The sequence below is a fragment of the Balearica regulorum genome, chromosome 1, assembly GCF_011004875.1.
Source record: "Balearica regulorum gibbericeps isolate bBalReg1 chromosome 1, bBalReg1.pri, whole genome shotgun sequence".
Classification (NCBI taxonomy): domain Eukaryota; kingdom Metazoa; phylum Chordata; class Aves; order Gruiformes; family Gruidae; genus Balearica; species Balearica regulorum.
This window is the reverse complement of record NC_046184.1, coordinates 125,328,918-125,350,278: the sequence shown is the minus strand read 5'-3', so window position 1 is coordinate 125,350,278 and position 21,361 is coordinate 125,328,918. Positions and strand designations below refer to the sequence as shown.

Here is a 21,361-nt window from a genome sequence, read left to right as displayed (position 1 = left end):
TGACCTGGATAGATCTTCATTTATTTAGTAGGAATGGATCACCCAACAGACTAGCTTGAGCTGAAAGCAGCTCCATGGTCAAGACATATTGCTAATCAGGGATAATTCTTTATGCAAAGCAGAATGCATGATGATAATATGCAGGCACGTAAATGTTAAGGAAAAAGTGGTAATTACTCTTTGATCTGGATGGTAGCAAGAATAAAAGAACTAATCCTTCTTTTAAAATTGGTGATACTAAGCAAATAATAACCACAAAAAATACAAAATTGAGGATATTTGGGACTTTCAGTTGGATTGTATGAACATTTACTATAATTTGACATTTTTCCTTATGACACTTTTAACTGTTCCTCTGAAAAAGCCTGTTTAAATGTTTAATTTAAGGCTAATATGATTTAAAATGTCACAATATCTAAGTATAAATTTGATGATTAACCTTAACATCATAAAATTTAAATGACCAATGGTACATGAAAATATTAAATCTGCTGAGATATAGAAGTTCTTCTCCAGTGTAAGATCTTAAAAACCAAATTCAGTCTAATGACCCCTGAGGAACATTACTGGTGACCAGCCTCCAGTCAGACTTTGTGCCACTGACCATAACCCTTTGAGCCTGGCAGTTCAACCTAATTTCAGTCCACCTTACAGCCCTCTTATCTAGCCTATACTTCATCAGTTTGTTTATGAAGATGTTACAGGAGGCTGTTGAAAACCTTGCCAAAGTTGAGATAAACAACACTGCACTCCACCTGTCCAATGAGCTAGTCGTGGCATTGTGGAAGGCAAGCCGGTTGGTCAAACGTGATTTCCCCTTTGTAAATTCATGCTGACTACTCCCAAACAATTTCTTGTCCTTCATATGTTTGGAAATGGTTTCCAAGATTATTTACTCCATTACCATCTCAAAAAACAGGATGAGGCTGACTGGCCTGTAGCTCCCTGGATCAGCCTTCTTCCAGATAGGAATGATGTTTGCTTTCTTCCAAACCTCTTCCAAACCTGCTTGTCCTGACCTTTCCAAGATTACTGAGCGTGGCCTCGCAATGACATTGGCCAGGTCCCTCAGCACTTGTTGGTGCACTCCATGGGGTACCAAGGATTTGTGTTTGTCCAATTTTTTTAAGTGCTCCCTATTCTGATCCTCCTCCACCAAGGATGTCTTACTTACTCCAGACTTTCCTATTCATCTCAAGCACCTGGGATTGCTCAGTGCCAGTCTTACCATTAAAGACCAAGGTGAAGAAGGCATTGAGTACATCAGTCTTTTCTGTGTCCTTTGTCATCAGATCCTCTGCCCTGTTTAGCAGAAAGAACAGCAGAGTAGCGGACACCAATTCATTCTGAGGCAGTAAAAGCAAAAAAGTAAGAGGAAAGTGAAGGCTAAACCACAGGATTCAAAGGGATATTGAGGCAGGTTATCTGTGGAACAGAAGAGTATAAGATCACACAGTTAAGAACTTTTATAATGCAGACATATAAGATTAAGACTATTACTTTCATAATTTATCAGAATTCTCTCATTTTTTTAATTATCGTATCTTTAGTAATACTCATTTATGTGGTTTTGTGAGAGAAATGGAAATAGAAGCAAAAGAAAAGGGCACGCTCATGTGCGTACACCAAGCTATTTCTGTGTGCCCTCTAGCAAACAGAATATAGAACTTATGAACCAAAAAAGATATATACAAATCGATACAGCAAGGTAGTATCTATAACTTCACACACACAGAAAGTATATATAATCTCTGCCTTCTCATTCCAATCTTGCACTTCTCTGAAAGCAGAAAAGTATAATTAAGTGAAATTGTAAGAGAGAACTGCAATGCAGATAAATGTCCTCTGGCAGTAACCACAAAATTCATCTTCACCTGTGACCCAGAGCCAAATCTGCAACCAGATCTGCACAAATGAATACATTAACATACAGAGTTACCATGATTTAACAGAAATTATTATGTTCTGAGAACCCCAATATTGTAATTAAATCATTCTTTTTGGGTGCCAATTTTGGGGAGCCTTTAGAACTAAATAATTGTAAAAAATCTACTTTACAATTGCTGATAACCATATAACAACTCATTAAAAAACAAACTCATTTTAATATTCTAATTTATTACACACTCTTAGCCAACTAAAACAATACTTTCAATAACTGGCTCCTTAAAATGTATCATCAGTAGATATTCCACTTCGACAGAGACATTTGGGGGTTTTTGCCCAGTAGTGTCCACTAGATCTGCACTTTATGGTTCAGATTCACTCCTCTCATCTTTAGACATTATAACTCAATTAAAAATTTAATATTAAATAAGATGCATTTTGATGTTCATATTCTCCCCAACAAGTTCCCACAGGCCAGAACAAGGCAAGCCATGCCCCAACATCTAGGTATTAATGTAGTCTACAATAAAGAGAACAGGCAGTGGAGTTGAGGAATATATCCATGCAGCATTTATGGTGAGCCACAATACTGGCCAGGTAGCTAGCCATTCTCTTTGCAAGTTGTCATCTGTACGCATGGGACTCAGATAACATGCAGCAGAGCAGAGTGCTTGCAACTGTGAGAGAGCTCCACTAAAGTAGGCACTACACACAGATAATAAGAAAATTATATATTGCAAATACACCTACTTACTGTAGGGCTTGTTACTTTAGCTAGGGAGACTCCCTAAGTTAATCATAAAATCAGATGCGAACTATGAGTTAACAGCCAGAAAACTATTTATATTGGATGTACGGGGTATAGACTGACCTTTCAATCTTGTCAGCAGAATTATTCAATGCATTCGAGAATATCTAGAATAATTTGCTTCTACACGGTAAAATGAGAAAAGCAAGGGGATATTCAAAGTATATGCGAGCTAAAGAATATACCCAAATGAGACTTATGGAAGATGATATGCAAAAAAGATTATCCATAATTCAGATAGGTCAGAAATCACTCAAGACAAAAATGACACTAGACAGTCTTTTCCATATGTGGCTTGTAAGCCATTCTTATGGAGTTCTTCCATGATCGTCATCAGACTGCCCTTTCTTGGTGTTAACTACCCATCCAAAATTAATGCTGAAAGAGACAATGAAGTTAGGGTCAAGAAGCAAAAGGGAGAAATCATACAAGGAAATCGAAATAATAATTACTACTGGTTGAACAGTTTATCAGATTTGAATACCAGAACTGCCTAAGTCAGTCTTAAATGGAACAGGTCATTTTGTCTAACCTTACTCAAGAGATCATGAGGCATCAAACTGACCTTGCAAGTAGGGCAAGATTTATGATATGGAAACTTGGTCTCCATTACCTTTCTAAATGGCATTAGAGTAAACGTAATACAAAAATTATTCTAAAAATTCTGAAAAGCTAGCTCTCAAACACACCACTATAAGCACAAATACTAACAATTGCATATGACTATAGACAGGAAAATGAAGAGAAAGTGATTAATGTTAGCACTTCCTTCCTAAGATCATTAATGGAAAGAAAAAGTGAGATGGTTCACCACACTTCATCCTTTATACCTTGTTAGAAACTATAGGAACACACAGAACACAGAAGATAGATATTTAATGAACAGTGCTAGTCAAAAGATGCTGCTCTTGGAACACAGAAACACAAGAAAAGGAAATACCTATGGATTGGCAATAACTTCTCCTGCAGAAAATACTTTCAGTGGCAAGTTGTCATGATATATCTATGAATAACAATTTTAAAAGTCTACAAAAAGAGTATTAGAAGGAAGAGCACAGTGAAAGAATTATTTCACCTTTTTGGCAATCTTTCCACACAGTTTTTCGATTCTTCTCATAATGTTTATTCAACCAGGTGAGGATGGTTCGTTCATATGGAGAATATATATTACTCGATAAAGGTTCTGATTTTATTCTTGGCATGTTCTGCATGCTTTCCAAGCTGGATGGATCGGTGATATTACATGAAGAAACACGTGGAAGAACAAACACCTGAAATTAGAAAAAGTGGTTTTAAGCATGAACTGTAAAAAGAATAATTTCAAGTTGAATGATAAAAACCCCACTTAGAACTCAAAAAGGTTTTCTGATTTAGAAAAGGTTTTAATAGATTACACATTTGCATAAAAGCATAACACATGAGAACAGATTTGCTGAGGTTTTAGGGAATTCCTTTGCTTCCTTAAACAAAATACAAACTGGATTTCCAAATGGTCTTGGGAGTCTGGAGAGGTCCCAGTTGACTGGAAGCTGGCAAATGTTGTCCCAGTTTTCAAGAAGAGTAATAAGGTAGACCATGGTAATTACAGGCCTGTCAGTTTCATTTCAGTGCCTGGTAAAATTATGGAGAAGCTTATTCTAGGAGTTATTGAAAAGCACCTGAGAGACAATGTAGCCATTGGTCATAGAAGCACAGGTTAATGAGGGAAAGTCCTGCTTAACCAACTTAATTTCCTTTTATGATGAGGTCACCCATCTAGTTCACCAAGGGAAGCCAGTAGATGTGGCGGTTTTAGATTTTGACAAAGCTTTTGATACTGTCTCTCACAGTATTGTTCTGGACAAAATGTCCAGCATGCAGCTAGACAAGTCCATAATACAATGGGTGAATGATTGGCTGACAGGTTGGGCTCAAAGAGTTCTAGTAAATGAGGTTACATCAGAATGGTGGACAGTCACCAGTGAGGTTCCCCAGGGCTCAATGCTCTTTAAAGTTTGTATAAATGATTGGACACGGGAATTGAATGTACATTAAGTTTGCCAATGATACTAAATTAGGAGGAGCTGTGGACTCCCTCAAGGGTAGAGAGGCCTCAAAGAGAGCTCTGGATAGACTAGAAAGCTGGGCAATAACCAACTGTATGTATTTTAACAAGAGCAGGTCCAGATTCTGCACCTGGGACAGGGTAATCCTACTTATACATATAAATCAGGGGACAAGAGGCTGGAGAGCAGCCCCACAGAAAGAGATCTGGGAGTTTGGGTTGATGGCAAGTTGAACATGAGTCAACAATGTTCCCTGGCAGCCAAAAGGGCCAACATGTCCTCGGGTGTATCAAGCAAAGCATAGCTAGCTGGTCAAGGGAGGCGATTGTTCCACTCTACACTGCACTGATGCAGCCCCACCTCAAGCACTGAGTTTTGGGCACCTAAATATAAGGAAAACATCAAACTGTTAGAGTGTTTCCAGAGGGTGACCAAGATGGTGAAAGGCTGGACTTACAAGGAATGGCTGAGGTCACTTGGTTGTTCATCTTGGAGAAGGCTGAGGGGTGATGTCACTGCAGTCTACAACTGCCTCAACATGAGCCAGGAATGTGTGCTCACAGCCCAGAAAGCCAACTATGTCCTGGGCCACATCAAAAGAAGCGTGACCAGCAGGTCAAGGGAGGTGATTCTCCCACTCTGCCCTGCTCTGGTGAGACCCCACCTGGAGTACTGCATCCAGCTCTGGGGGCCCCAGTACAAGAGAGACATGGAGCTGTTGGAGCGAGTCCAGAGAAGGGCCACGAAGCTGATCAGAGGGCTGGAGCACCTCTCCTGTGAGGACAGGCTGAGAGAGTTGGGTTGTTCAGCCTGGAGAAGAGAAAGCTCCAGGGAGATCTTATTGCAGCCTTCCAGTACCTGAAGGGGGCCTACAGGAAAGATGGTGAGGGACTGTTTATCAGGGAGTGTAGTGATAGGACAAGTGGTAATGGGTTTAAACTAAAAGAGGATAGATGTAGATTACACATCAGGAAAAAATTCTTCCCTGGGAGAGTGGTACAGGTTACCTAGAGAAACTGTGGATGTCCCCTCCCTGGAAGTGTTCAAGGCCAGGTTGGATGAGGCTTTGGGCAACCTGGTCTAGTGGAGGGTGTCCCTACCTGTAGCAGGGGGGTTGGAACTAGATGATCTCTGAGGTCCCTTCCAACCCAAATCATTCTATCATTCCATGAATTTGGCCCAGTTTCTCAGTCCCTTAAACACCACTGGTGATATCTAATTTCCTGATAGATATATACATAAAGAAAAGACTATTATATTTTATCTAATCAGAATTAAAACAGCTTGCACTGCTTTTATAATTGTTTCTTTTCATATTAGTTTCCAGTACCAGATTTTAACCTTTATATTAGAGCGCATTTGTTTCTTGAGGCAAGGTATTACAACTTTTTAATCTCTCTATTTGCTGCAGATGGAAAACACTCTTACATATAGTGTGATGCAGCTACAGCAAGATGGCTTCACAGTTTCCACACTTACATCTGGATTTCTTTTTTTTTTTTTTTTCGAGATCATATGAAGGACTGTCATCCAATGCTTTCACATTTTCCTGAAGAAAATATTTTATAATATACTAATATACAAAACCTAGTTAACTACTAATGTATGAGACTCAAATTATAGCATCCGTATTTAATTACAATAATTTAAAAAAATTGAGTCATTTTGAAATTCCTTTTTAAACCCTGAAGCATTTCAGTTTAGCATCATCTAGTTCATGTTTTCTCAAAAGGCTTTACAGGTTAATTTATTGCAATGTTCCTTCATCAGTATAACCTGATGTTCTGTCAAAAGGATCAAAACAGGAAACAGTAATGGCAACTGCATTTAGAAGAAAATATGAAACATTATTTACCCATAAAACATTACATTACTATGTCTTAACAAGTCCAATCCATCCTAATACAAGATGCCCACATATCTGCATTCCTATTGAGACCCTGTTGAGAGACCAGGACATTAGCATACAGTGGCTTTTTAAAGCACACTGTATTTATTTAAAAAAAAAAAATCAGCTGTAAGGTTATGAAATGTTAACACTTATAACTATAAAAAGCATCATTACTACATGCTCATTAAACTTAAAGATAAATTGTCTTTATTGAAAATCTGGCCTGACCCAAGGGCTAAATTACCACTTCTGTCCATGTGTTTCTATTAGCCTTGACTTTCAAGATTTGTAGAATACCATCAGTACTTTAGCTCTTGCTCAAAAAGTCAATTAAAAGTATATCTTTATGATTCATGAATCTCCGTTTTATTCTCCACAGGTTCTACCCTTTCTTCAGAATAAACTTCATTTTCTATTTTTCTGAGATGGATTTAGGTACAGGTTTTTTCCTCTGAACTTCTGCAGCATTAACAGAAGTTTTCATAACTAATAGGTGGGCCATAATGCATCAGGTTAAGGTATCAGATACAGGCATGAAGCAATGTGGGGTGACAGTTGATAAAGAATAATAGTAGGTATATCTAATAACAGCATTTTATTTCTAAAATAAAATTGGATAACAAAACATCTCTGGTGAATAGATTAATTATTTTAACATTTTCTGAAATTTGCAGCATACTATGTGAGTTAGAAAGAATTCTGTTTCATCTGATCTTGCATGAAATCAGGCTATTGTAATCACAAAAAGGCTTGTCTCCACTTTCATTTTAATGATACTGCTTTGAAGATACGAACTGTTCTCTTTTAACTTCAGAATATTTCAACACTAGCCCAAGTAAATATTGCTATAGAAGCCAATCTTGCTGTCTTGACAGTTCATATCCTGTTTTTCTTTATTGTTCTGATGCTTTCTTTACAGATTTAACAAAATAAATAAACCTTGTTCAGCAGCAGCAGTCATGGTCACCCCTGTCAAAAATGGGTTTGAAGAAAACCTTGAAAAAAGGTATGGAAGAGAGAACAGGACTTCGAATGTTAAGTGACTAGGTCAAATGTAAAGCCGTGTTATCTTAAGAGTTCAGCTTATGCTTTATTGTATTGAATTGAATACCATGTAGCCAAACTGCATAAGGCTACAATAAAAAAGAAAAGCAGAGAAATATAATTCCTAAGACATTAGCAGGAGAGACAGAGAAGATGAATGTGATGTTATAAGGCTGTAAAAACGTACTGTTATAGGATAGAAAGATGAAGGAACAATGAATGAGAAGCTGAAACACGCTTCTTGTGAATGAAACGGAACTAGAATGATGAAGAGCACATCTTCACAAGACGTATAAGCTGATCTAAACCTGAACTTTTTCATATATCCAGCAACCCTGTGTTCTGTCCCTTTCTTATCTCTACACCAATGGTCAGAGAGATAAAAGATATATTTGGAAGCACCATCTTAATCCACTAGTTCGACCATAAGGAAAGGGGCAGAAAAATGTAGCCAGGAAAACCTGTATTTCCTCACCATCCAGTAGCAGCCCACACCTACATTAGTATAAATTCATAATGATGCTTTGCTTTCTGATATTGGAAAGGCTAGAAAGATTATTTTAAAAGATTGCACAATACGAAAAATAAAGTTAATGATACACTACAGAAATTATCAAATTAAAAATTGATCTTTTTGTTTTTATTTTGAAGATGTCTTTAAACTGTCACTGTAAGAAGTACTAAAAATTTTCTTAGAGTGGCAAATTGCAATTATCAATAATTTGATCAAAACTGTTAACTTCTCTTTTACATAGACATCAATAATATATAGTCAAAACACAAAATATAACTTCTAATAGCTGACACTTTTTCACAGTACACATGTGAATGTTCAAAGTATATTTCCCAATATACCTGTAATTAGTTGACCCTGGCTGGAGACCAGGTGCCCACCAAAGCTGCTCTATCACTCTCCTCTCCTCAGCTGGACGGGGGAGAGAAAATATAACAAAAGGCTCATGGGTCGAGGTAAGGACAGGGAGATATCACTCACCAATTACCGTCATGAGCAAAAGAGATTTGACTTGAGGAAATTAATTAAATTTATTGCCAGTCTACATCGGTGTAGGATAATGAGAAATAAGAACAGTCTTGAAAAACCTTCCTCCCACCCCTCCCTTCTATTGCAGGCTCAACTTCACTCCTCATTTTTCTCTACTTCCTCCCCACAAGTGGCACAGGGGTATGAGGAATGGGGTTTGTGGTCACTTTATCACACGTTGTCTCTGCCGCTCCTTCCTCCTCAGGGGGAGGACTCCTCACACTCTTCCCCTGCTCCAGCGTGGGGTCCCTCCCACAGGAAACAGTTCTCCACCAATTTCTCCAACATGAGTCCTTCCCACAGACTGCAGTTCTTCACAAACTGTTCCAGTATGGGTCCCTTCCATGGGGGGACAAGGTAGACAACATCCACTGCTCTCCCCTCATCCACCCAGCCAGTCATGCCATCATAGAAGGCTACCAGATTGATTAGGCATTATTTCCCCTTGGTGAATCCATGCTCACCACTCCCAATAACCTTTTCCTCCACATGCTTAGAGATGACCCTCAGAATAAGCTGTTCCATCACCTTTCCAGGGATGGAGGTGAGGCTGATTGGCCTGTAGTTTCCTGGGTCCTCCTTCTTGACCTTTTTGAAGACCAGAGTGACATTGGCTTTCCTCCAGTCCTCAGGCACCTCTCCTGTTCTCCATGACCTTTCAAAGATGATGGAGAGTGGCATAGCAATAACATCTGACAGCTTCCTGAGTACTCATGGGTGCATCCCATCCTGGCCCATGGATTTCTTGGTGTCTCTTAAATCATCTTTGGGACCATTCACTGGAGTCACACTTCAGTATGTCAATGTCTTTCTTGTACTGGGAAGCCCAGATAGTACATTTTTCATTTCTACCCCTTGGATTGCAAATAAGTAAATATTTATTTTTAGGCATACAAACATTACTGATCATTGGTAAGCACATCAGATTTACTTTGGAAAGCATGATTTAGATATCCAAAATATTTATCTTAATGTAATAAAATTTGAGAAGTACACTGTCCTGGTTTTGGCAGAGAGAGAGGTAATTTTCTTCCTAGCAGCTGGTATAGTGCTGTGTTTTGTATTTAAGATGAGAATAATGTTGATAATACTGATGTTTTCAAGTTGTTGCCAAGCAGTCAAGGACTTTTCAGGTTCTCATACTGCCCTGCCAACAAGAAGGTGGGGGGTGCCCAAGAAGCTGAGAGGCTACACAGCCAGGACAGCTGGATATTCCATACCATATGATGTCATGTTCCATGAGGAGTGGGTCAGGAGGTAGGGCAGCTCAGGGTCTTGCAGAGCATCAGCTTCAGGTGGTGAGAAATTGTGCTGTTCATCACTTGTTTTATATTTTTTTTTGTTATAATTATTATTTTTTTTTCCTTTTCTGTCCTATTAAACTGTCTTTATCTCAACCCAAGATTTGGGGGTTTTTTTCCCATTTTCAGTTCTCTCCCACATCCCACTGGGAGTGGGGTAGTGAGTGAACAGCTGTGTGGCTCTTTTAGCTGCCTGCCGGGTTAAACCACGACATACATACTGACCAAGTTCATTTAATCTTAAAAGTAATAGGTATTATAAAAGTGCTTACCTGTTTAAAATTCCATTCTAATCTAAGATAATAAATGTCATGGGAACTACAGGCCGGTCAGTCTCACCTCCATGCCTGGCAAGATTACGGAGCAGACCCTCCTGGAGACTATGCTCAGGCACATGGAAAATAAGGAGGTGATTGGTGACAGCCAACACCGCTTCACTAAGGGCAAATCGTTCCTGGCAAATTTGGTGGCCTTCTGTGATGGGGTTACAGCATCGGTGAATAAGGGAAGGGCAGCTGACATCATCTACCTGGACTCGTACAAGGCATTTGACACTGTCCCGCACGACATCCTTGTCTCTAAATTGGAGACACATGGATTCGATGGATGGACCACTCAGTGGATAAGGAACTGGCTGGATGGTCACACTCAACGGCTCAATGTCCAAGTGGAGAACAGTGACGAGTGGTGTTCCTCAGGGGTCGGTACTGGGACCAGCACTGTTCAACATCTTTGTCGGTGACATGGACAATGGGATCGAGTGCACCCTCAGCAAGTTTGCCGACACCACCAAGCTGTGTGGTGTGGTCGACACGCTGGAGGGAAGGGATGCCATCCAGAGGGACCTTGACAGGCTTGAGAGGTGGGCCCATGCAAACTGCATGAAGTTCAACAAGGCCAAGTGCAAGGTCCTGCACGTGGATCGGCACAATCCCAAGCACGACTATAGGCTGGGCGAGGAATGGATTGAGAGCAGCCCCGAGGAGAAGGATTTGGGGGTATTGATTGATGAGAAGCTCAACATGAGCCAGCAGTGTGCACATGCAGCTCAGAAAGCCAACTGTGTCCTGAGCTGTATCAAAAGAGACGTGACCAGCAGGTCAAGGGAGATGATTCTCCCACTCTGCTCTGCACTGGTGAGACCCCACCTGGAGTACTGCATCCAGCTCTGGGGGCCCCAGTACAGGAGAGACATGGAGCTGTTGGAGCGAGTCCAGAGGAGGGCCACGAAGCTGACTGGAGGGCTGGAGCACCTCTCCTATGAGGACAGGCTGAGAGAGTTGGGATTGTTCAGCCTGGAGAAAAGAAAGCTCTGGGGAGATCTAATTGCAGCTTTCCAGTACCTGAAGGGGGCCTACAGGAAAGATGGTGAGGGACTGTTTATGAGGGAGTGTAATGACAGGACAAGGGGTAATGGGTTTAAGCTGAAGGAGGGTCGATTTAGATTAGATGTTAGAAAGAAATTCTTTACTGTGAGGGTGGTGAGGTACTGGAACAGGTTGCCCAGAGAGGGTGTGGATGCCGCCTCCCTGGAAGTGTTTAAGATCAGAGGTTGGATGAGGCTTTGGGCAACGTGGTATAGTGGAGGGTGTCCCTGGCTGTAGCAGGGGGGTTGGAACTAGATGATCTTTAAGGTCCCTTCCAACCCAAACCATTCTATGATTCTATATGTCTAGTCAACTAAGTATTTCCAGTGTAAAGTGTTTTGTAACCAGAGTAACAAAAAAAGCATGGGAGAGTTTTCTTTATTTGTAAGAAAAGATTTCTGTAACATTTAATTCTACAAAATGGAGACCTAACACAGCGTTTCCTAATTGAAACGTGTTAACATACTGCTAAAGTTTCAGAAGTAAGAAAATTAAAATGTTCTCATTGTTTGTTTTTTTTCTTCTCTGTTAGAAATAAAATACTTAAAAGTATTTAGTTTTGAAGATCTGTTTGGAAAAAAAAAAAAACCTTGAATATGCCCGAGATCTTGTTCAAAGCAAAGTTTTTTGTCATCAGTTCTTCAGAACTTAAGTAGTAAATATGTGTACAATTTACCTTGTATACCTGCAGTAGCACATCTGTCCAGGCTCGTTTGCTCATTGTCTCAAATACGCTGTCCTCCAGAATGAATGTGTGTTTGTTGCTAAATATGTCTGAGTTTTTCACATCTCCTTTTTTCAACTCAGCTGTCTGATCCTTCAGATAAAGGAACAGGATTTATTTTCAATATTCATTTCAGCAGTTTGGATAGGAAATTCACAAGAGCATAATAATGAATCAAAGACATAAATGACTGATAACATCTACTGTAGTGCAACAGTGATCAGCATTTAGAACCATTTATGGTTTGTTGCTATCACAGGAATAAGAAGCATAATGCAGAATTGACAGAAGTTGAAAGCAGCGATCAGGACAGAGAGACAACACACAGGATTTTTTTTTTTTAATGGTAAAATTAGTAGTAAGGTAAAATGAATTCTACTGTTGAACAGTAGAACATATCTGTTGGAAATTAATTGCAGGTATCAGTGATATCAGAAGGAATGGAAGAGAAAAACTAGGGGAGGAGAGTGTAAATGTTGGTATCAGTTTAAATTTCTGTTCAACCTCATGCACGTGTTTAGATTTATGCAATCCAAAACAGTCACCACAGTAGGAATACTCATGGTCCACAGAAGACTTCCATTAGTCTTCAAAGGACTGACACTAAGCGGTCTTTGTTAAAAAAAAAAAAAAGAGGAAAAAAATTAAACAAAAACACACCATAAAAAACCCCAAACCTACCTTCAGTACAGTTTGCTCTTTTATCCATTTCTTATAATCATCAGGTTCAAGCAGAAATTCTGGAATAACATGAGGAAGATATGCTCCTTGGCTTCTGAAATCATAAAGCAGGAAATGTTAATAGATAAGCAACGTAATTCTTTTTAAGAGCAGTCCAAGGTTTTCAACTTGGTCAACCTATGTGTAAGCTCTTCTGAGTTCTATCTGAGTACACTTTGGAGTAACGATCCAGTCCTATTAATTGTTTTAGATCAGATTGAAATTATGATCATGACAACTTATTTCTCCTCCCACAGAATTATATTTTGCTGGTAACAGCACATTATTTGTCTCCATATTTTACATAGTGACATTATCTTCTCAGATTAATGAAATTTCATGTTTCATACAATGTAGTATGTTTTTTTAAACACAAATACTTTAATCAAGGACCCAAAATAACATCAAGTTAGTAGTCAGGTTCTAAAACTCACCATGCCTGAAATTCCCATTTACCATTAAGTCAGACTCTGTCCCATGAAATCCCTTTAAAACTTCAGTTCTTCCCAAATGATAAAAGAGGGAAGCTATACAGTATTTATCTTTACAAGTGTCCTACCTTTCTTTCAAAGTTTTTGCTTGGTAGATATATGGGAATAGGCGTAATCTAAAATTTTCATCCTCAGAAAAGCTATATAACAATGTTACGTGTCATCATAGTAAAGGTGGGTCCTATAAAACTGAATGTTCTCATAATTGGCTACATTTTGTTTTTGAGGAACACTGTCTTAAAAAAATTCCTCCTCATTCATGTTGATATTTATCATGTTGTCGGTTCTCCAGGATCAGTATTTTCACACTGTTAAGATGTTTTTCCTCAAGAGACACAGCTTGCCACAAATTAGTTAGTTGCCTTGTAAAATACACAAACTTTTCCTTTACTGCTGTAGGAATGTTCCAAGGAAACCTTTTGAGGGAAGGAAAAATAAAACTGATACTTGGAATGTTGCTTGAAACAGCGAACAATATCCACCTGCTTTAGCAAGTGGAAAATTTGAAAGATGAAGTAGGCTTTATTTGAACCATGCTGACCACAAAGTAGTGGCTGGGGGAAGAAAGCTGAGAACTGCGTGTTTCTATTCTCAGAGTGCTCTCCTGGGCTTTGTAAGGAGGGAATTTGCACTTTCCACTAATCACAATGAACATGCAGGAATAGCAGATCACAGATGAATTACTCATATATAGGCTGGCTCTGGATGTCTTACCATCGTTACATACAGTTGTGACAGCAGTGCAGATATCAGACATTTTTGTACTATGATCTATAAACACTCTTATAACAACCTGTGAAGAAATGAAAATTGTCTAGATGACCCTAAAATGCACAAGTAGGAAAAGAATATCCATAAATCAGGAACAGTGAAGAAATCTGATAGGATTCATACAAACTAGAAGAGGCAGAAGCTAACAGGATGTGGTAATGCTAAGCGCATACTAAGTGCAAATTTAATCATCTAGCATCAAATCCATATAAGCACAGGAGTCCAGCTAGAACTGCTTTTCTATGGCAACTTGTATTGTTTTGCTAGGGTTGTACAGATACTACTTCATTTCCAATCATCAGACCTCATCAATCATTAGACATCAATGTATCTGTGTACAGAGGTGCTGAACTTAGCCTTGACCAATTGGCTGCTGCTCCAATTCTGCTCTGAATATGACTGAAGGTTTTTATTAAAATTTAGCTATTAAATAGCTTTCCAAATTGCCCAAGAAACTACCTTAGAAACACTGAAGTACTTCTTTCCAGTTGCTGCCATGCTTAGCAAAAAGGGTTGGGATCCACTTACCCCAAAACTTATCATCATTTTAAAGTATGCAACTAACATCAGGTATGCTAGTTTCAAGACACCTAGATTCCCTGGAAAATCTCAGTGGGAAGACTGGACATAAAAGCCATCAGGCTCCACCAGGAGAAAATTTTGCCCCTATCTAGGAGTGTTCCAGAAGTATCTCATGAAAAATCTTTAAGGAAACTTCTGTGAATTCATATTTTGACGGAAGCTCCTGAACAGACTTTTTTAGGGGTAACTTCAAGCATAAGGTATGCAAAAGGACAGAAACCTGACTGTGTCCGTGCCAGAAGCTACCAGAATATAAACAAAATAAAGTATTTCAGCAGGTCTTTCTGATACAACCTTAATGAAAGTAGATTGATGGCATTCTTTCATTTCTTCACCTATATCTTGAAGAAATATTTCCACTTGTGTTGTTAATTTTCAATGTTATGAATAAATGTTTTTATTTGCATTTTACAATACACAAACTTGAGATAAATATGGTACAGAGACATTCTCTCTCAGGTGCAATGACTCAGTAAACTGAGTCATATTAAAAAGTATACTCCTAGCTTCGCAGCATACGCACCACTCTATGCAAATTCAAAAAGTGCTAAGAATTTATCTTGTCTGCCCAAGCCACCTGACACAGTCAGGGTGAAGAAAAGAAATGTTTCCCAGAGCTGATAACAACCAAGAAGGCTTTCTGGTATACTCAAAGATATTGGATGGCATGCTCAAAATTGGAGGATAACTGATGGTAGGTATCACTGTCATCCAATGAGAAATGATGTTATTTTGGTTCTTTTGTACTGACCTCATCCATCAAACACTGAGTTACAGAAGAGATATTAGAACATTTGAAGCTAGACAGAAGAAATATCAGTCCTAAAAGACCAAAATTAAAGTCTATATTAATTTAAGTTACTGCAGTAAAATCCCACACTGAAGGGTGAAAGGCTCTGAAAGACACATCAGCTCCACTCTTGAAAACTAGTTAGACGCTTGTGTCCCTCTTAATAGGAGCCAAGCAGAATCAATCCGGCTGCCTATACAAGGATTAATGACACTTAACTGTTAAGAAGGGTAACAGGATTCAAAAGAGGAAGCACATCTTGACATTACTCTTGACTGCTTTCCTAGGAGTTGTGCAGAATATTAACTTAATACTAGACATAAGGCAGTGGCAACAGAAAGAATTTTCCTTGGGTTGGAACCAAAGACATTTTTTGACACTCTGACATCAGAAAAATATCAATATACTGATTAGATAAATAAGAAAAATCTCTTGAATCTACTTAGACAACCATTCAGCATCATATCATACCATCTTCAGTTCTGGACCCCTCACGACATACCATCTTCAGCTTTGGACCCCTCACGACAAGAAAGAGACTGAGGTTCTGGAGCATGCCCAAAGAAGAGCAACAAAGCTGGTTTAGGGTCTAGAGAGCAAGTTTTATGAGGAGAAGCTGGGAGAACTGGGATTGTTTAGCCTGGAGAAAAGGAGGCTGAGGGAGACCTTAGTGCGCTCTACAACTACCTGAAAGGTAGGTCTTTTTTCCCTAGTAACAAGCAATAGCACAAGAGGAAATGGCCTCAGGTTGCGCCAGGGGAGGTTTAGATTCGATATTAAGAAAAATTTCTTCACTGAAAGGGTTGTAAAGCATTGGAACAGGCTGCCCAGGGAAGCCGTTGCATCACCATCCCTGGAGGTATTGAAAAGACATGTAGATGTGGCACTTAGGGATACAGTTTACTGGTGGACTTGGCAGTGTTAGGTTTACAGTTGGACTCTATGATCTTAAGGGTCTTTTCCAACCTAAATGATTCCATGATTCTGTGATTCTATATCACCACATGCTCAATGTCTTGCTCTCTGGAGGGATGTAACACTCCTGCAGAAGAAAAATCAGCAGGGTGGTTTTAGTGAGAGTTTTCAATTGATATGATGGCAAAGACATTCTTCAGCAGTCCACTGCCTAATGACTCCAGCCTTTAAGATACGATGGAAAATAAGACAGGATGTATCCATCAATTTCTTTATTTAGTAACAGAATGGATGGTGAAGTTGTGAAAACAACAGGAAGTAAGCACTGCTCTTCATTCAAGAAAGACAAAGATATTGTTCTGCTACTGCTGCAATGGCTCCTCCAAGTCATCTGCCACTATATTATCTATGATGCACAGAAGAATGCTATTCTGCCTCTTTTTAATAAAACTGACATACATGAAAGTTGCAAATAAAGGTCCAGTGTTGTTGGAGCAGTGTGCATTAGTCTCATGAGTTCGAGTACAACTATCATCACTGTCTGTTATTCTCACATCAAAACCTCGTATTTAGAACAGTATACAAAAGACAGTTTTTAAATGGCTTTACAGCCTCTTGAACACTAGGTGAGGATGCTAAAAAGCAGAGGATCTCATGACATTAGACTTTCTCTGAAGTTCATTTTCTTCTGTTTCACAGCAGTGACAGTCAAGAAGGATGAAGAAGAATTTATTAACCTTTTTTTATTTGCACCATCTTTGCCAGTTGTTCCATATTATGTGACAAGATAAGATTATCAATGAAGGTAGCTAATACTAAATCTGTTCAGCAGCAGGAGCAGTGCTTGCATTTCTTGGCATATTATTAATATGAAAGACTAATAGATTACAAAGTAAGTCTACAAAAACTTTGCTAAAGCCAGTAATTACAGGACAAAGAGCATCAGTGGAATAGTAAGATCATTAATGACAAACCTGATCTGACTATCTACTGAGTCTAAGGAATGAGGTTGAGAGTCATCTTCTTTCACAATTAAGGGAGCAGAGTTCCTGTGGACTTCCTGTGTTGGATATAACCCTATCGAAGGACACCTCAATTAGTGTAAACTACAGAGGATAACCTTGGTAAAAATTAATTAAATTTATAATACATAAATCTTAGATCAAAACAGATACAGTATAAAGGAAACCCTAAACCTACTGTATATATTGTTCAGTTGAAATTATGTTTGAACTATGCTAATTAAAAAAGCAAAAAGAAAAGATGCATGCATGCATATTTTGTAATATATGTACTTACTTAAGGAAAGCAAGCAATGTAGAATGCTGCCAGTGGAGCTGTAACATTCGTTCAACTGGATCAAGGGGCAATGACTGCCTCGATGTAATGCCTGGTAACAACTGTCCACTCAGATGGAATAACATGTCATAAACAGTCTTAGTATCTTTGCCGAGGTTTTGTTTAAAAACCTTTTCTTCTGAAGAGGTCATCTGGACTTTACACACATCACTAAGAGAGAAAAAGCTTCCGATATTATTCTTTTTAGTGCACAAAATGAGCTAACATTTTATTTATATATATTTTTTTATATATAGATAATGATGATAAATATAATAAACCATGAAGTAAAAAGAGCAGCAAGAAGGTTGAAAAGTATAGCACTTTTTCCTTTTTACACAACTTTCATAATACTGTAAGAATTTTGAACCGCATGGAATATTTAATAAATTTATGTGAAATATTTCATAAATAAATTTTGTGTTTGTCACTGCTTTCTGCCAAACATAACTTTGATTTCTATCATGTTTATAAATGTCTGTGTGTTTGTGTCCCAGGAGATTGGCTTCTTCATTATTTAGTAGCAAGCTAGATAAGATCAACTAAGTGATGCCACTAAGACTGATATATTTCCAGGGTGTTTGCAAGACTCGTGATTATGAAATTTGCTTTCCCATCTGTTTCTTGATCATCAGAGTATGTGGAGGAAAAAAGACATATTGTTAAAATACTTTTTATGTCGCCAAAGAAGGGACAATTGCTAGAACTATGTTCATTCTGGGAGGAGAATCAATTTCAGTTAAGAGGGTGACGTATAGTTTGAACTGTATATTTAACATACACTGCATTATGATATACCAGAGCATCATAGTTGGAAATACATTTTAGAAAATGAAAAATAACATCTGAGTGACATTTTCTTATAAAGAGCACACAGATGCTACAATTTTAATATACAAGTGTGCGTTAGAGTATGTTTATATTCCTCAGATCATATCCAAAACACGTTAGTATATACGTTAACATTTTATTAGGCAGACATAAGTTAGCTCTAGGCAGATATGAATTACCGTCTTAGTGAATATGGTATTGAAATAGGATTTTGTCCCTTAGACCAACCAAAGAGAGTGAACCAATTCTTAACAGCAGTTAGGGTTTTCTGAAAGAAGATGTACTCCTCTTTATCTTCATCAGGAAAAAATGATAATTCAAATTTATTTTCTCTCCCGTCACTTTGGCAGAAAGCTTCACTCTCTTCACTCATCTTTTCATCACTCTCACTTTCAGAAGTAGTATCTGACTCTGAATGATACACAAAACAAAAATCCAGAAAAATTCCAAATTTCCCTATTTTTGTCTAGTACAAAAATAATTATTTTTTAACACACAATTGTTTTCAGAACCAAAAAAACCGTCAGACAACGAATGACCAACTTATTTCAGGAATAAACCATTTAAGTGACATGTATGCATCTTGGCAATAGAACAAATTATATTCTTGGAATCTAATTTCACTTAAAGAAAAAAGTATTACCCAATCAGAAAAAATAAATTCAGGCATGGCTTACAAACCCACAAACAATCTTAAAGAAACAGTCTTAAATACAGTTCTAGTAGGTATAGCTTCATCAGCTAGTCAATGCTAGTTCCCCACTCCAATCACATTGCATGGCTCAGTAACTGACGTGTTCAAACAATTTATCAGGTATTGTATAGGTACAACTAACCCTACATCCCAATCTATAAGCCTTTGGACTTTTCTACCATCTGTTAGGCCTTCTCTCTCCTAAATTCCGACCTGGTCAAAACTTAGATTATATATTTTAACAACTACTAGTTGTTAATAACATCAACAACAATATTATTGCATAAAAGATAACTAAGAAAACAAAGAACACTTTTCTGCATAGCACAAATAACTTAGATGATTCTGTCCTTGAAGTTGTATTTTAATACCACTGTTGCAGTTTTAATGTTTCATTAAATGACGCAAAAATAAAACAAACTAATTAAAAAAATCTTACTGAATAATAAAAAAATCTCATTAGGGTTTTAACAGAAAAACCAATACAATATGTAGAAAAGAGACTCGTCCTTTATAAGATCATTATGCAGTCAGATCTGAGTTTGTGCAGTTCTGCCAGCTGAAAAGATTATTTTCCCCATCTTGTCACTGCCACCTTTGCCAGAGGTTATTGCCATTTCAGATCTGAAACCGAGTTGCTCTTTTGAAGTCTTCTTACACCATTCTAATAAAAATTAATCATGTTGGTAAAAAGCTAGTATTTAATCTGTTTAACTACTCCTATTTGTCTTGGTAAAACCTTAGACAATGATCACACAAACATCAGCAGATCTGCAAGAGTGGAATCATAACAGTGACTGAACAGCAACAGTAACTTCTGCTGTTAGAAAACTAGCAGCTGAAAGATGAAAGACATCAACAGCCTCAGATACTTGTCAACTGACAACCTTACAGAAGATACTCTTAGTTCATATGGAACAGCACCTTAACTGAATTGCATTGACTTTTTTTTTAATATATACTACTTGATAAATGCAATAAAAATGTTGAAGTCTAACCTGAGCATAGAACCGGACCTTTGCAGAATATAGCATATTTACAGAGCATATATGATTGGTTAGTTCATGACTGCAGAAACTCTGTCCCCCTTAGCAACTATTCCCTTAGGTTTGTTCAGTAGTTATTTTTCTGCTGGCTCCTCCATGGACATGTTATTGCAAATGGGACCTTGAATTTTTTTTGTTTGTTTGTCATTTTATTTGGGATTTTTTAATATTTTCACTGATTTCCCTTCTATTTAGTCTGCTAAAAGGAAGGAGAGTTTTTTCTGCTTCTGTACTTTAGGCCAGGTTTCCCATGGTGTCACAGGAGAGGACAACTTCCCCAATATTCATGATTATATGAGCAGAAGCATTTCAGTCAAAGCTTACAAATTAGAAACATATCTCTTTAAAGCAGTAAGCTGAAAAGCAGTTGTAAGAGTTCAAAGTGTTTAAAGTGAACAGCTGCACCATACCTGATGATTGAGAATCTTCATAGGTTGAGTCAGTGGTTGCACCAAAGGAACTTGAAGAAATACTATGGGAAAGTGATTGTGGAGTATAACATGGATGCAGAACAACTTCTCCACTACTGTAGTCTTTACTGTCTATAAAACAAGATTACAAACTGTAGTTGAGAAAGCATATTTTATTGTCTGTGCTCTAACAGTTTATAAATGGGTATCTGTTTCAATATTTTTCTATTTTGTGCTTCAGTTAATCAAGTAACAGTTCTCATTTGACTCAGGATGAAAATCTCACTTTGGTCATTAGACCAGGGATGAAAAGAATTACCTGCATATTTTTTCCCATTAACAGTATGTTTTACAGGATGGGTCTTCACACTAGCTGAAAAGCACCTATCAGAACAGCGCTAATTCATGAATTCTAAGTCATGAACAAAATTGTCCTAAGGAATTTTTGATCACACTCTGTAATGAGTCTCAGCATACCATACTGACATTCTCATGTTGGCCTATGATAGGAGTAGAGGACCCTCTGCTAGTTACCTCTGATGCCATGGTGTCAGATATATGGAAGCAAAGCCTTCCTGAATAGCTTTGAAAGTCACTGTTTGTATATGCATGATTTGGTCACATTAAACACCATTCCACACCAAAACAGTCTACACAAAACCAC

The 21,361-nt window shown here is 38.1% G+C and overlaps 1 protein-coding gene across 1 annotated transcript in view; it reads right to left on the bottom strand.

The window, feature by feature from the left end:
- CFAP47 (cilia and flagella associated protein 47) overlaps nt 1-21,361 on the bottom strand; it is a 360,776-nt gene that overhangs the window by 271,491 nt on the left and 67,924 nt on the right. The window contains exons 28-33 of the mRNA XM_075774464.1: nt 20,698-20,829; nt 18,727-18,958; nt 17,678-17,887; nt 12,791-12,884; nt 12,062-12,202; nt 3,771-3,966 (exon numbers count right to left, since the gene is read on the bottom strand). Coding sequence (XP_075630579.1) covers nt 3,771-3,966; nt 12,062-12,202; nt 12,791-12,884; nt 17,678-17,887; nt 18,727-18,958; nt 20,698-20,829 — 1,005 coding nt within the window. The remainder of the gene's footprint in view (nt 1-3,770; nt 3,967-12,061; nt 12,203-12,790; nt 12,885-17,677; nt 17,888-18,726; nt 18,959-20,697; nt 20,830-21,361) is intronic.